General features: G+C 40.2%; 1 protein-coding gene and 1 non-coding gene across 2 annotated transcripts; one reads left to right on the top strand and one right to left on the bottom strand.

The window, feature by feature from the left end:
- Positions 1-2,254: 2,254 nt before the first annotated feature.
- Positions 2,255-2,361, bottom strand: LOC125592161. The gene has a single exon (XR_007328009.1). It is a non-coding gene; the product is annotated as a small nucleolar RNA R71 (small nucleolar RNA).
- A 607-nt stretch (positions 2,362-2,968) lies between these two features.
- Positions 2,969-4,087, top strand: LOC106412698. The gene has a single exon (XM_048766743.1). The coding sequence runs from the start codon at positions 2,969-2,971 to the stop codon at positions 4,085-4,087; it is 1,119 nt and encodes a 372-aa protein (XP_048622700.1).
- The last annotated feature ends 13,021 nt before the right edge of the window (positions 4,088-17,108 follow it).

Here is a 17,108-nt window from a genome sequence, read left to right as displayed (position 1 = left end):
AATGTATTTTATGATGAGATAATCAGTTTATTAGAGTAAGAAAGGAAATAAGAATGAACAAAAGAGAAGAATAAAGAGGTCGATGTGTTTGAGATGAGAACTCGATATCAAGGGGGTATGCGTGTGTACGTTGATGAATTAATGTCCTAACTTCTGGCCTCCTCTCCTCCTTATATCTTCTTCCTTATTATGATTTCCATATATATTTACCTTCATCTTCCTCCTCATTACCTCGACTAATAGTTGATCTTGTTGACTTTGAACTATTTGTGCGAGCCTTTGATGACCTTTCTTGTCTGTCCGAACTCTTCACTGTATTATCGAACTTGCCTACATTCGATCTCACCATGCTTTTTGATATATGGTGTTTTTAATATCATTATATGTGTGCTTTGAGCTAATTCTCAGTCCTAATTCGTGTTTAATTGATATCATTCCAGGTTTGGAGCAGGTGAAAGAGCAAAGAAGAGAGATTCAGGAAGTAAGATGTCGTTTTGAAGGATTCGATGCGGAACAGCCATCTAGAACAACCCAAAGGTTGTTCCCGAAGAGAACAAGCGTCTGACTGTTCCCGATCATTAAGGAAACTTCCTATTCCGGAAGTTTGCCCTAGATTCCACTCTCTCTTATCTCTTTACCACCAGCGCCTCCATATAAAAAGGCCTATGCTATCATTTCTTTTTCTGACGCTAGTTTTTGCAAGAGACCTAGAACTATTTTCTTTGGATTAAGCAACTTGTAAGGGAGAAAGCTTCATCCTCACGAGAAGATCATCCTGAACCCTTGTCTTTCTACTTTATTTTATATGCAGTATTATTCAGAAACCACGTCTGTGTCATCCTGCTTTATGATTGAGTAGTAGGCTAAGCTTGCTTAGGGTTGTAGGGTGTTAGCCGCATGCACTGAACACAAATAAGTGATCTTAACTGTTCTTCATTCATATTGTTCTTACTGCTTATATTGAATTGATCACTTAATGTTCGATTTCTGATTTAATCACCTAGCTAACCGCTTAGGAGATAAATTGACATATATTGAATGAGCTTTGTATCTCTAATCAGCGAGAGTAGATATTAGGGTATTAAGTGAACTAATCAGATCTTTTCTCTAAGGCCTGTTATCGCGTCTTGTTCCAAGTGAAAACTTAGGATTCAAGACCGATCTGCAAAGGGAGCAAGACCACGATAGTGGATTGTTCTAGCCGACTGATCTGAGTTCTAGACTGCACCTCATTGCACTTGAATAGTTGTTCAGTTTTGCATTGACACCCGATTAATAACCCTAAGCCGGCTTCATTTAAATCGAATTTGAACCATCTAGGTATTCTAGTTACTTGCATCACAATTAATTCTCAAAACCCCCACTTGTTTCTCAGCTTATTATTGAACTCATAAGAGTAAAGAGTAAACTGGTCCTCTGAATTGAATCTCAATTATTACAATTACCGCTGTTAACTTGACAATAGCAAGAATTCATTTTTAGTGTATCAAGTTTTGGCACCGTTGCGACGGGGACTGAGCTTTTACCTTTATTTTTCGGTTTAATATTTAGTCTGAGATATCTAACTTGCTTTATTTCTTTGTTGGAACAGATGATCCAAGTGCATGACCAGTAGACATACTCGGAGCAGCGCACAAGGACCACTTCATCAATTGACCAACGACGAACTCGCAAGATTAGAAAGACAGAACCGTCAACAGCCAAGAACAACCGACACCAACATGGGTGATCACGGCAATATGGATGACCTCACTGCTGCATTGGCACTCATTCAACAACAAATGCAGACTCAGCAATAGCAGATGTTGCAGATGCAGCAGACCATCCAAAATCAGCAACAACCTGCTCAGGAACAAGCAGCCGTGAACGCAGCGCGAGAAGAGCATGGTGCTTTTATTGGGGAGCGAAACCTTCCGCGGAACTTCGCTACTAACCGCTCCCCCATCAACCCTCCACCCTGTACTTGACAAGATTATGAGATCAAACCTGCACTGATAGGTCTGGTACAGAAGAGCACGTTCAGCGGCCTCACTTCAGACATTCCAATGGACCACATAGAGGCCTTTGAGAGGATCTGCAATTTCTCTCGCTCTAATGGAGTGCCGCCAGATTATGTCAAATGCACGTTGTTCCCATTCTCTCTTGAAGGGAAACTTCTCGCTGGTTGCAATCTCTCCCAACCGGTTCTCTCACCTCATGGGACCAGGTTCGATCAGCATTCCTGAGCCACTTCTACACAAAGTCCAAAACCGCGGCTCTACGGCACAGAATCTCCAACTTCAAGCAGAAGTCTGATGAACCTTTTTATGAGGCTTGGGAAAGGTATAAGGAATACCAGAGAGAGTGCCCACACCATGGGTTTGATGATGATTATATATTGGAGGTGTTCTACGATGGAGTGAGTTATGAGTTCCGAAACACCCTTGACTCTTCTAGTAATGGAGACTTCATGACTCAAACCACACCTGGTGCGTTTGCGTTGATTGAGAACATGGCATCAAGTTCACAGAACAAGAACAAGGAGCATGACTGCTCGAAGAGTGTGAACAGCATAGATGATCTCGCAGCGAAGGTGGACCAACTGCTTAAGGGAAACCAAAGCCAAGTGTTCATAATGGAAGAAGCAACTCCTGAGAAGAGTGCCGGTGACCTGGCGTTTGAAGCTGAATTATCAGGGGATGATCAGCAAGAGGTGAGCTACGTGAATGGGCAAGGATGGTAGCTCAAAAACTACCACCCAAATCCTAACGTGCGGAACAACCAACAGCTTTTCTGGCCTAAGCAAGATAAACCAACTGATTCTGCACAGAGTAACCAAGGTCAGTATGCCGGGTATCAAAGGAACTACCAACCCCGGGCTTATGTTCTGAGCCAACCGCAGAACACCACACCCCAGATGCAGAAACACCAGAACCCTCAACCAGCTACCTCCGCTCCTATCGTTGCTCCGTAAGATGAGACAAAGGTCATGTTGCAGCAGCTGCTCCAAGGACAACAACTCCAAGGGAAAGCTCTGAACCAGGTTACTACCGAGATCAATACCAGAATGAACCATATGTTCGGAGATTTGAGCACCAAGTACGATAATGTCGCGAGCCATATGAGACAGATGGACATTCAGATAGCTCAGACTGCTGAGAGCGTCAAGAGGCAGCAAGGTACTCTACCTGGTAAAACAGATAAAAATCCTAAGGAGTGCAATGCAGTTCAACTGAGGAGCGGAAAACAACTTTCTGAGCCAGAGAAGAGGAGGTTCACCACGGCTGAGAAAGGGAAGCAGAAAGAGTCAGAACAACTACCAGCCGATACCCCGTCAGTTGAGAGGAATACAGAACCAGCAGTTGGAATAAGTTCACCAGGGCCAGAACAACCAGCTGAAGCTGTTCGCCCGATCCCAGAGGTTGTTCCTCCTCGCGAATACATTCCTAAAGTCCCTTACCCTGTTCCAGCAAAGGCCACTCGTATGGACAGAGAGGAGATGAAGTGCAGGAAGATGCTGGAGGACCTAACCGTCCGACTCCCCTTGATTGATGCGATCCAGATGATGCCCTCCATGCGCAGCTTTATGAAGGGATTGATCTCAGGAAAAATATCAGAGGAGAGCGAATTCATGACAGTTTCCAAGGAGTGCAGCGCAGTGCTTCAGAACAGGCAGATAAAGAAGCGAGGAGACCCCGACAAGTTCGTCCTCTCTATCCAGATTGGGAAGACAGTTTTTGCATGCTCCTTGGTTGATCTTGGATCCAGCGTGAACCTCATGCCTTACTATGTAGCACGACGTCTAGGATACACACATTTCAAACCAACTAAGATGTCCTTAGTGTTCGTGGATAGATTAGTCAAATCCCCAGTTGGTATACTAGAGGATCTCCAAGTAAAAGTCGGAAACACCTCTGTTCTTGCAGACTTCGTTGTTCTGGAGCTGGAAGAAGAGTCTAAGGATCCTCTCATCTTGGGAAGACCATTCCTATGTACTGTTGGAGCCATCATTGATGTGCGACAAGGGAAGATTGATCTGAATCTTGGGGACATAGTCATTCAATTCGAGATGGATGAGCTACTAAAAGAGCCGATGTTAGAAGGGTAGACCTTTGAGGTTGATGAAGGGATTGACCCGCTACAACCTCGCGAAGGAATGATCGAGGAGATTCTTACAGAAGACCCACTTGAGCTTGCACTAGTAAGAGTTGAGGCCGACCAGAGTGTCGTAAACATTGATGCAGACGGGTATGCCAAGATGCTTGATTCCGCAAGGAGTATGGGAAGAATGGTAGCGAGTCTAAGTCTGGAGGAGGCAAGCAACAGGGTCGAAACCACTCCATCTAGAGCGACCCCTACACCGAACTCGCCTGTTATGTCGAACCAACCAGAGGATCCCTGGAGCGAGCTTAAAGCTCTTAAGGTTGAGCTAAAACCCCTTCCCTAGGGGCTCAGGTATGCTTTCTTAGGTCCGAATTCCACATATCCTGTCATTGTCAATGCTGAGCTAAATAATGTGGAAACTGCATTGCTTTTGTGTGAGCTTAGGAAATATCGTAAGGCATTAGGATATTCGCTAGCTGACATACCTGGCATTTCACCTGATTTATGCATGCATAGAATACACCTAGAAGATGAATCAATGACTTCCGTGGAACATCAGAGGAGGTTAAACCCGAATCTTAAAGATGTCGTTAAGAAAGAGATTATGAAACTTCTTGAAGCAGGTGTAATATATGCCATATCTGATAGTAAATGGGCCAGCCATGTTCATGTAGTACCTAAGAAAGGTGAGATCACTGTTATCACAAATGAAAAGAATGAATTGATCCCTACTAGGACAGTGACAAGACATCGCATGTGCATTGATTTCAGGAAATTAAATGCAGCAACTAGAAAGGATCACTTCCCACTCCCTTTTATTGATCAAATGCTTGAGAGATTGGCTAACCACCCATATTACTGCTTTTTAGATGGTTATTCAGGTTTCTTTCAGATCCCTATCCATCCAGACGATCAGGAGAAGACGACGTTCACCTGCCCCTACGGAATGTACGCTTACAGGAGAATGCCATTCGGCCTGTGCAATGCGCCAGCAACATTTCAGCGTTGCATGATGTCAATCTTTACTGACCTGATCGAAGACATTATGGAAGTTTTCATGGACGATTTCAGCGTCTATCGAAGCTCCTTTAATGTCTGTTTGTCAAACTTGTGCAGGGTACTAAAAAGGTGTGAGGAGAAACATCTCGTGCTCAACTGGGAGAAGTGCCACTTCATGGTCACAGATGGGATTGTTCTGGGGCACAAGATCTCCGAGAAAGGAATTGAGGTGGATAAGGCAAAGATCGAGGTGATGATGAGTTTGAAACCACCAACAAATGTGAAAGCTATCAGGAGTTTCTTGGGTCAAGAATAGCGAGACCACTCACCAGACTGCTCTGCAAGGAGATCAAGTTCGATTTCGACAATGAGTGTCTAGCTGCGTTCCACACCATCAAAGGAGCTCTAGTCAGCGCACCTGTTGTGCAACCGCCAGACTGGGATCTCCCCTTCGAAATCATGACTTATGCAAGCGACTTTGCCGTTGGAATAGTACTTGGGCAGCGCAAGGATAAGAAACTTCATGTGATCTATTATGCGAGCAAAACTATGGATGAAGCTCAGTGCAGATACGCCACAATAGAGAAAGAACTCCTGGCTATTGTTTTTGCATTCGAGAAGTTCAGATCCTACCTGGTGGGATCTAAGGTGATTGTGCACACAGACCATGCTGCTCTTAAGTATCTGCTCACAAAGAAAGATGAGAAACCGAGGCTGTTAAGGTGGATTCTTCTCTTCCAAGAATTCGATCTTGAGATAAAGAATAAGAGAGGAGTCGAGAATGGGGTTTCAGACCATCTGTCCAGAATGAAGATTGATGACGACACAACTCTTGATGAAGAACACCCAGTGGAACACGTCAATGCGATTGGTCTGCGTTTCGCGGAACAACCTCTGCGAATCACATCTGACTGCTCTAGCATGGCGGAACAACCTCTGGGAAGGAGATCCGATTGTTATCACGTCGCAGAACATCCAGTCGCCGTGATCCAAAAGCAGTACTCTCACCTCCCGTGGTTTGCTGAGATTGCGAATTTTCTTGCTGCTGAAAAGCAACCCCTTAAGTTCACTGGAAACGACAAGAGGAAATTTTTAAGGGAGGCGAGGCATTATGTTTGAGAAGAACCGTTTTTGTACAGACATGGCAAGGATGGCTTGTTCAGAAGGTGTGTTCCAGAGGAAGATATTCCAGGAATCCTACATCACTGCCATGGTTCATCTTACGCAGGCCACTTCGCTACATTCAAAACGGTTTCCAAAATCCTTCAAGCAGGTTTCTGGTGGCCAACTATGTTCAGGGATGCTCAAGCCTACATAGCCAGGTGCGATGCATGCCAACGACTTGGGAACATCAGCAAGAGGAATGAGATGCCTCAGAATTACATTCTAGAGGTTGAGGTGTTCGACTGTTGGGGAGTCGATTTCATGGGACCATTCCCTTCGTCCTTCAAGAACGAGTACATCCTCGTCGCCGTTGACTATGTATCTAAGTGGGTAGAAGCGATAGCAAGCCCTACTAATGATGCAAAAGTGGCGACTAAGATGTTCAGCTCCATCATCTTTCCGAGGTTTGGAGTGCCTCGAGTCGTCATTAGCGATGGTGGAACACACTTCATCAACAAGGCATTTCAGGGCCTCTTGAAAAAGAATGGAGTGAAGCACAAGGTGGCAACCGCTTATCATCCGCAAACGAGTGGACAGGTTGATGTTTCCAATAGGGAGATTAAGAGCATTCTCCAGAAAACTGTTAACACTTCACGAAAGGATTGGTCACTTAAGCTGGACGATGCATTATGGGCCTACATAACAGCCTACAAAACGCCGCTGGGAACAACCCCCTATCACCTGGTCTACGGTAAAGCATGTCACCTCCCTGTCGAGCTCGAATACAAAGCTGCATGGGCAGTCAAGTTACTGAATTTCGACATCAAGCCAGCAACCGAGCAACGCATGATCCAAATCCATGAGCTGGAAGAGATAAGGCACCTCGCCTATGAAAGCTCCAAAATTTACAAGGAGAAGACCAAGGCCTACCATGACAAGCGCATCATTGCCAGACATTTCGAACCAAACGATAAGGTCTTGCTTTTCAATTCAAGGTTGAGGTTGTTCCCAGGCAAGCTGAAGTCTAGATGGTCCGGACCCTTCACTATTAAGGAAGTTCGACCCTACGGAGCTGTTGTGTTACGGGACAGAAAAGGAGACGAGTTCGTAGTTAACGGGCAGTGCTTAAAGCATTACCTTGCTGACTCCACTATCGCAGAAGTCGAAGAAATTCCCCTAAGCGATCCCCCATCATCAGCTGATCCAAGTCAAGCTAATGACTTTAACCAAGCGCTTGGTGGGAGGCACCCCATTGATTAATGTGTACATTGTTTTCTATAGTCTATTTTATTTCTTTTTAGATTTATTTTGTAGGTAAAAAAAAACAAAAAAATCGGACACTTCAGTCAAAACAACCAAAGGACTGTTCTTCTGGTAGAACAACCCATTGCCTGTTCCAGGTAAGTGTTCCGAACAAAAAAAAAATATATATATATAAAAAAGGGAAGGGCAGTTAGGGCTTTGCCTATTTAAGGCTCCACCCTTCCACTTTCCCCCTTTTCACTGCGCCTTACACTGACCTTTCCCCCTGCGATTTTTAAGCGACCACCAAATCTTTGTCTCTCAACCGTTTTAAGTGGTTTTTGCTTCTCACTTGTTTGGAATTTTGATTTCTCTCTGTTTTTGCAGTTCACTTCACCAGTTTCAACAGGTAAGAGACTCGACAATCCTCATCCAAATCGCAATATTCAGTTTGCAAAGTTCATCATTCTAACCGCTTCAATAGATCGATCCTTGTTGTACTACTTGATTTCGATTTTCCCTTTTGCTGTTAGGGTTGATTTAGAAGATGAACTCATGATTCATTTCACATGTGCGATTTGCAATTGATTGGACTGTTTGGATTCGGTTTGTGGATAGTTGAATGGAGTTATTGGGTTGAGTTTCGATTTGTTGGTTGTCGTGTCAAGGCAATTTACGGTTTGCATAAGGAGGGATGGAAATTGTTCTATTCCATTTCTTTTATGCGCATAACAGAACTAAAGCTTTCTTTTGTTTGCTTTGCAGATGTCACGCACTACGCAATCAGCCAAGAGAACGCGAGCGACCTGCACGAGCAGTACGCCACCCCCGCAAGCACAACAACAAACCTCCGCGACCTACCCATGGCCCCGTGAAAAAGAGGGTGAACCGATTGATCTCGACAGCCCACTGCTCTTGGACTTCAACTGCGAGGGATGGGATAAGGGAACATAAGCACGTTACAACGCCCTCATCTGGGTTGACATGTTACCCACTCGTTTCTGCCACGCGGAGACTCTGGCTGATCTTGGGATCGACGAGGACGTTTTCGAGATGCTACACGCCATAGGGATAGCTCCTCTGTGCTATACAACACATGAGCTCTACCCAGACCTTGCTCGCCAAGTGCTCGCCACCGCCACGATCACGTACGAGGATTCCAATGCACCCTCCTACGCCAACTGCTCATTCTCTTTCATGGCCGATGGAGAGTACTGCTCCTTGTCCCTCGACAAGCTCAATGAGATCTATGAGACAGCCACTGAACCGAAAGGGGTAGCGGTGGCGAAAAAGTTCTCTCCTTCTAACGCCTTTTGGGATTGCATTGCGAATAGGAACTTTACACCTGGAAAGGCTTACCAGTCGCAGATCAGGAACCCGTCGCTTCGGGTCATTGCAAAGATCATCTCAAACCTCTTGTTCGCTAAAGATCTCACCTCGAAGGTCACCAACGGGGAGCTGCAAACCCTGTACGCTGGTATTGAGGATGAAATTCGAGCTTCTGGGTCCGGCATTCCAATTCAAAAGGTCAAAACCAACCCTGGTTTCAACTTCATGACCATGATCTGCGAGAGGCGGCAGTGTCTTATGCACGGTTCGAACAAGAAGGACTGAAGCGGTAGCTTGCTCACACCGCTCTTCAAGCATTTCGACATTGATCTCGGCAAGTACAACGTCAACAAAGAGGTTCAGTACCTTGACATCAAGTACCTTATGGCATGCCACATCATGCGTGATGAAGAGATTTACATCTTCTTTGATAAGGCCGGTACCCAGCTGTTCACCAAACTGCCTCACCCCGAGATCACCAGGTTCAGCGTGTTCGACAACATACGCTTCCTCCCTCCACCTGAGCTCCTTTGCACTGATCCACGTGCTGCAGCACCTGACGTGGACATGGAAGATGTTGAGGACATCACCTCAGAATCTGAACCGTCATATGACCTCGGAGAGCTGGCTGATGTGACCGATGATCAGGCTTACCGACGCTGGATGGTTGACTCGCAGCGGAAGAACAACAGCCTCATGCGGAGGATCCTCCATCTCATCACTGGAGGCTGCATTGGCAGAAGTTACGAGCGACAGCCTCCAGCAGAGCAGACTCCACGATCGCACCGACCAGGAAAGGCGCCTATGGGAACAAGCACTTCGACCGAGGAGGTTCATCGCTCGCGCAACAGACGTTCGTTTGATCCAGCCGAGAGCGGCGAGTCCGACTGAGTCCGCGAGGACTATTCTCTATCCATTGTTCTATCCATCTGAACTCTTTATTTTTATGTTTTATTGTTATGCCTTGTGTTGATTTTAGGCTGACCTCAGATTCATTTCACACCAGGGATGGTGTAAATTAAGTCTGGGGGAAGCACTATGTGCTGAAACTTTATTTTTTTGTTTTTGAGTCAGTTCTTATGTCATTTGGATGTTTTATTGAGTCAGTTTAGAATCGAGTCAGCTAAAACTCTTGTGGGAATTAAGACCTTGTGATATATTCTCTTAACCACCTCGTGCTCTAACATTCTTATCCAGTGACCTTAGCAGTGATGAAAGACCCACACGTGGACATGGAACACCCTCTGACTTATCTCATTTGATTCTCCAGAAGCTCTCATACGATCAGGTTACACTGGGTAGACTCAACTCCACCTAACTTGAACCTAATCCTGACTGAAATTCTTCTTGTTATGGGCACTAGATCAGGGAAACGAGACCCACGCTCAGGGCTTCTTATTCTTTTTACCAATCTTGCTGATCCTGAGTAGCTAGCTCATCTTTACCAATCTTGCTGATCCAACCTTGTACCTAAGCCTTTATTTTCACTCTAATGCACTCTGTTTTTCAATGTCATATGTGCAGATATGTGCAAAAAGGTCGGAGAGGTTAGGATTGACGCAGCCCCTTACTCGTTAATGCCTTACATTCAGAGAAGAGAGAGCAAGCATAATGAGAACAGTTGACAAGATCAAGCCCTAATAAGAAGAACATTCAAGGGTGCATGATCTGACTAGAGGAACAATGGCGACCCGTGAGAAACAAAAGGATAGACCACCAGTGGCTGCAAGACATTCACCCCGATACCTTTCCCTCGAAACCCCATCACTGTTCTTCAAAAAAAAATTTTTATTTATATACAGTATGCTTTTATTTATTTTATGATGGAGATGGGGAAGGTAACTTCGGAAGGTACACGCCACTGGGAAGGGTTGAGCAAGGAGTTGGTACCGATTTTTGAGGAATTAGAATGAAGTCAATGGCTGGAGAACAGTCATATGATTGACCCGAAGTGGAGAACAACCAAATCCGTGAAGCAGAAACGAGTAAGGGGTGTGGACATCAATAGATCCGTCCTCTATTGCTATTTTGCGCGATATCCTGCATACACTCAAATACGGTAGCCCCTAAACACTCTCAGCTCCACCATAAAACAGCCTGTTCCTTATCAACCCGTCTACCCTGAATAGTGCCTGTAAAGAGAAGCTCACGCTATTCTTAATTGATGTTTAAGGAGTTTTGTCTCGATAGTGCAACCTTTTCAGGTATGAGACAGAGAGTATGGAGCTGATTCTCGAACAGCGATCGTGGGTGTTCTTGTAAGGGTGTGCGGTCTAAAGTCTACAGCTTGTATGGTTGAGAGATGTGTGGTAAGAGCATGGTTATTCAGGAAAAGCGAGTTCCCACTCTTTCAAACCTTTCTCCCTGTTCTTGAGGCTTGGCCTTGTTCGAGGACAAACAAGGATCTAAGTCTGGGGGAATTGATATATGGTGTTTTTAATACCATTATATGTGTGCTTTGAGCTAATTCTCAGTCCTAATTCGTGTTTAATTGATATCATTCCAGGTTTGGAGCAGGTGAAAGAGCAAATAAGAGAGATTCAAGAAGTTAGATGTCGTTTTGAAGGATTCGATGCGGAACAGCCATCTAGAACAACCCGAAGGTTGTTCCCAAAGAGAAAAAGCGTCTGACTATTCCCGATCATTAAGGAAACTTCCTATTCCAGAAGTTTGCCCTAGATTCCACTCTCTCTTGTCTCTTTACCACCAGCGCCTCCATATAAAAAGGCCTATGCTATCATTTCTTTTTCTGACGCTAGTTTTTGCAAGAGACCTAGAACTATTTTCTTTGGATTCAGCAACTTGTAAGGGAGAAGGCTTCATCCTCACGAGAAGATCATCCTGAACCCTTGTCTTTCTACTTTATTTTATATGCAGTATTATTCAGAAACCATGTATGTGTCATCCTGCTTTATGATTGAGTAGTAGGCTAAGCTTGCTTAGGGTTGTAAGGTGTTAGTCGCATGAACTGAACACAAAATAAGTGATCTTAACTGTTCTTCATTCATATTGTTCTTACTGCTTACATTGAATTGATCACTTAATGTTCGATTTCTGATTTAATCACCTAGCTAACCGCTTAGGAGATAAATTGACATATATTGAATGAGCTTTGTATCCCTAATCAGCGAGAGTAGATATTAGAGTATTAAGTGAACTAATCAGATCTTGTCTCTAAGGCTTGTTATCGCGTCTTGTTCCAAGTTAGAACTTAGGATTCAAGACCGATCTGCAAAGGGAGCAAGACCACGATAGTGGATTGTTCTAGCCGAGTGATCTGAGTTCTAGACTGCACCTCATTGCACTTGAATAGTTGTTCAGTTTTGCATTGACACCCGATTAATAACCCTAAGCCGGCTTCATTTAAATCGAATTTGAACCATCTAAGTATTCTAGTTACTTGCGTCACAATTAATTCTCAAAACCCCACTTGTTTCTCAGCTTATTATTGAACTCATATGAGTAAAGAGTAAACTGGTCCTCTGGATTGAATCTCAATTATTACAATTACCACTGTTAACTTGACAGTAGCAAGGATTCATTTTTAGTGTATCACTTTTAAGCATGATCGTTCAAATGGGTGTCAAATTCTGGTCCAACAATTTTCCTCTGGTCCTTTTATGGCTTGTCGCTTTTAAGAATGAAATATCATTTGGGGTATCTGTCTTTCTTGTTCGAAAAATTTCCGTCTTCTTTCAAGAATAACTATAACGTGATTTGTCGTTGTTTCCCAATAACATATTAATATAAGATATTTTTATACTCCTTGGATAATATTGTATCTTAGTCAATCCCCTATTTGTTTGGATATTCTCTTCGATGAAGATCTCTGACATTTGTGCGGTAACCGCCAAAGCTATGGGTACAAATGTTGATGTAGCTATTCTGGAGACGACCAACCCTCCGCGTTTCTGAACGGAGCTAGAACAAGAACATCGCAAAGGAAGAGACTTTGACCAAGACTTTAAGGGAAGAGATGCCTCTTACGATTAATCCCCATAGGATTAATGGTCGAGTTGATAATACTAGCCATGCACCCATTGTTCCGAGTCTTACCCCGACCAATGTTTATGGACCAAAACCTTTGAGCTTGGTTTGTACCGAGCTCTAGGACCATCCTCCTAAAAAGCTAAAACCAAAACCATAGAATCGAGGCCGTGTTTTTTTGAGTGACCTGAATGGAAACTGACCCTTTCATTGGAAGCTAATCTATGCCAAAGATTTCCAAATCACGGAGGAATAAGACAGTGTCACTCACCTTGTGAGGTATTTCCGACAAGCAGTTTGTCCTCTCTCCTCTTTGCATAACATGGCCAAACGTGATGCTTATGTCAAAATGGTGCGCACTAAGGTGTAAACTAAGGCTTTTAAAATTCATTTTTGTTTTACTTGGTTGCTAAAGTGAGCTTTATTCCCATGCTATGGAGGAACATAACAAATTTGTCGTGAGACTGGAGAAGCATTTGAGGAATGTCCCACAACTGATGAACTCAACAACATGAAGAAGGTGGTCTGGGAGCTGAGCCTTATTTTGAAGAAAGCACATGAGAAAGAGCATTCGAATATTTCCCAACTGACAGCAGCACAGGAATTTGGGGATCTGGTAAGTTTCATGAAGGCTCAGCTCCACGTGGCGAGAAATGTAAAAAAACACTGCTATTGAGTAGGTCACTTTTATGACTGATAGAATCAAAGATTTTCCTGGTAAAAGAAATATGGACTTACGTAAAGATTCTCTTAGGGCTATGAGGACTCTTGATGTGAACAACTCAGCTGTTATCAGTTCGCTTACCGAAAAGTGGGAAAATAAAAAGCTCAAGACTAACTGTGAGATCAGACTCCAAGAGGTGGCAGCTAAAAATGATCTTATCAAGGAAATAATGGAGAGTAATCTACTGATTACGAATGATCTTCCTCCCTCTAGAACAAAGAGATCGAGCTTGGAGCCGAACTTAATGTTGTTGCGGTGTCTTTATTTTGTATTGGATAGCTCGAGCTCCCCCATGTATCTGATGGATTTTCTCTCCAAAAGATCTATCATCTGTGGTGCCTATTGGAGTTGACGATTTCGGAAGTAACATCGGATTAACTAGAACATCACCAGTGGGACATCAGATTGAGATTGGCAACCAGCTCAGTGATGTCAATATCTAGAGGCAAAATAAAACTCCTGATGCTGATGCTCGTGAGTAGTGAGAGAGAACGACTACTCTATGTCGTGTTGATGCTGTTTTTATTTCATTTCTATTGTCACTAGATTTTTTAACCGCGCTACGCGCGGATAAGATATTATATATATTTCTCATTTCTAAAAAATAATGTATAATATTATATTATATTATTTAAAAAATAGAAAATAAGACTACATAACATAAATATATTTTTTATATTTTCTTTGTAGAAATCATTATGTTGTTTGATTGTTGTACTTAATTCACATATTTGCATAGATATTTGTGATAGATGAATAACTATATTTTTATTATCAGTAAATAATATATATTTATTATATAATATAAGAAAAATGAAATTATTTAATTTTTAACAAACTTGTCTCATGTTGGGGACTCGGTTATAGACATATCATATTCGAATGAAACATTTTTACACTTATCAATCTTCTTAACAATAAGAAACAAATCTGAATATCAAAACAATATCTCATACGATCTCTTTGTGGAATAACTGCTCTGAAGAAATTGAATTTATGCATCAAAAAGGACTGGAAATGGATGTTCATATGTGTTATCTAAGTCAGCTTTACAAAAAACTATTTATAGTTCATATATCATTTATGTCCATCCTATTTTTTTGTCCATCATTTCTTAAACATCTTGAAATAAGTAATGCTAATTAATAATAAACTTTTTGCTCACAAAATAAAAATCAAATTTGTCTAATTATCGCTTAATTTGTCTAACTGATATATGCATTTCTCAATTCTAAAAAATAATGTATAATATTGTATTACATTATTTAAAAATATATAAAATATGACTACATAACATAAATATATTTTTTAAATTTTCTTTGTGGAAATCATTATGTTGTTTGATTGTTGTACTTGATTCACATATTTGCATAGATATTTGTGATAGATGAATAACTATATTTTTATTATCAGTAAATAATATATATTGATTATATAATATAAGAAAAATAAAATTATTTACTTTTTAAACAGACTTGTCTCATGTTGGAGACTCGGTTATAGACATATCATATACGAAGGAGACATTTTTACAGTTATCAATCTTCTTAACATTGAAAAAACAAATCTACATATCAAAACAATATCTCATACGATCTATTTGTGGAATAACTACTCTGAAGAAATTGAATTTAAGCATCAAAAAGGACTGAAAATGGATGTGCAGATATGTTATCTAAGTCTGCTTCACAAAGTACTATTCATAGTTCATATATCACTAATGTCCATCCTATTTTTTTGTCCACCATTTCTTAAACATCTTGAAATAACTGATGCTAATTAATAATAAACTTTTTGCTGGAAAAAAAATCAAATTTGTCTAATTATCGCTTAAATATTTTATTAATATGGTCTAAGAAGCTTTTAAGTGATATCATAGTTTAATTTATTAGTTTTTTTGTTAATTTTTAGAGGTTTTTGTATTTAAGATTTTTTTCCATATTAAGCTTCTATTTCTTTCACAGAATTGATATATATATATATATATATATCATAAAAATTACCATCAAATCAGTTTTACTTATTTATTATTTTGTTTTAACGAAAATACATTTTTTAAATAATTTAATTTAAAATAAAATTATATACTAATTTGCTGTATTTTAACAATTTCATTGATTTAATTAATTTGCTTTGGTGGATAACTTAAAAAGTTTTCATATGAATCGGGGAAAGCAAGCTTATGTTGTTATATTATATTTATTTTGTGTATATAGAATCTATATATAATGCTAGTGTAATAAATAAAGAACATTATTTTTTTGTAAATTCAAAAAGATACATTATTACAATTTAAAATGAATCAAAATTGAATAAAATGGTAATTAAATATTTGTAAATCTAATTGTTTAGTTGGATTGTCATGAAAAAAAATCGATTGGTTAAACAAATGTTTCAAAATTTGTTGTGGTATTGTTTTGTCTATAAATTATAAAATTTATTGAATTAATATATTTAATTATTGCATCCTTAAATAATATTTTATTAAGACATTAGAAAAATATGTTTTGAGTTGTTTTGTCAAATTGTACAAAAATCTATGTTTTTTCATATTTGTAACTTCAAAAAGATACATTATGATAATTTGAAATTAATCAAAATTGAATAAAATGGTAATTAAATATTTGTAAATCTAATTTTTTTTTTATCTTGTTTAGTTGGATTCTCATGAAAAAAAATCGATAGGTTAAACAAATGTTTCAAAATTTGTTGTGTTATTGTTTTGTCTATAAATTACAAAATTTATTGAATTAATATATTTAATTATTGCACCCTTAAATAATATTTTATTAAGACATTAGAGAAGTATGTTATGAGTTGTTTTGTCAAAATTTTACAAAAATCTATGTTTTTTCGTATTTGTCACAAAAATTTATATGTTAAACTTACTTTTACAAAATTCTTAACTTTGTCACGAAAACAAAAATCTATGCTTTTTCATATTTGTCAACGTTCTCACACTTTCTAAGAATATATTAGCTTAGTCACTTACTTATATTTTTTTAAAAAACAAAGTATCGGAGTCTTGAAAGTTGAATTCATATTATTGTAAATGTACATAAGAGTTTGTGATTATATACTTAGTGGTTCTTGTATATGTGTCCAAGAAAGTTTCAATGGCTTAGTGGTAACTGTCCTATATATATATCATACTAACCCGGGTTCGATTCTCACATTCGCATTGTTTTTTTATTTTTTACGAAAAATAAATGAGATGACATGGCAATTTCGGATTCTCTGATTGGTTGATTTTTCTATCCTATGTGGACACCCTCTCCATGGCTTATATCCCTCTTTTAGTATAGTATAGATTGGCATTGTTATTGTTTTTAATGAATAACTGCACATTTTTGGTGTTGACCCTTTACGCGGCCTTTTGCTTCTTTACATTTTTTCAAAGATGATTCATATTTTTTTTATTAGAGTTTGGTCAGACTTGTTTGTTCTTTTACAAAAGTTATCCAATAGTTTGTCTGACCTCAATGTATCTATGTATAGGTTCCTGCTAGTCTCTACTGATTAAAATTACAATGTTGGTGATAAGTACAATTCAGCTTTTATACAATACTTTTTTGACTTTTCGTGGTACGATCATTCACGCTTTGGATTGTCTGTAGGCTTGATCAGGACCTTTGGTTAT

The sequence above is a fragment of the Brassica napus genome, chromosome C8 (genome assembly GCF_020379485.1).
Source record: "Brassica napus cultivar Da-Ae chromosome C8, Da-Ae, whole genome shotgun sequence".
Taxonomy (NCBI): Eukaryota; Viridiplantae; Streptophyta; class Magnoliopsida; order Brassicales; family Brassicaceae; genus Brassica; species Brassica napus.
Note: the sequence above shows the minus strand (reverse complement) of the source record. Positions and strands in the feature narration are given on the sequence as shown.

Bases quoted from the DNA above. Each gene is read 5' to 3' on its own strand.
- LOC106412698 (XM_048766743.1), top strand. From the start codon at position 2,969: ATGTTGCAGCAGCTGCTCCAAGGACAACAACTCCAAGGGAAAGCTCTG.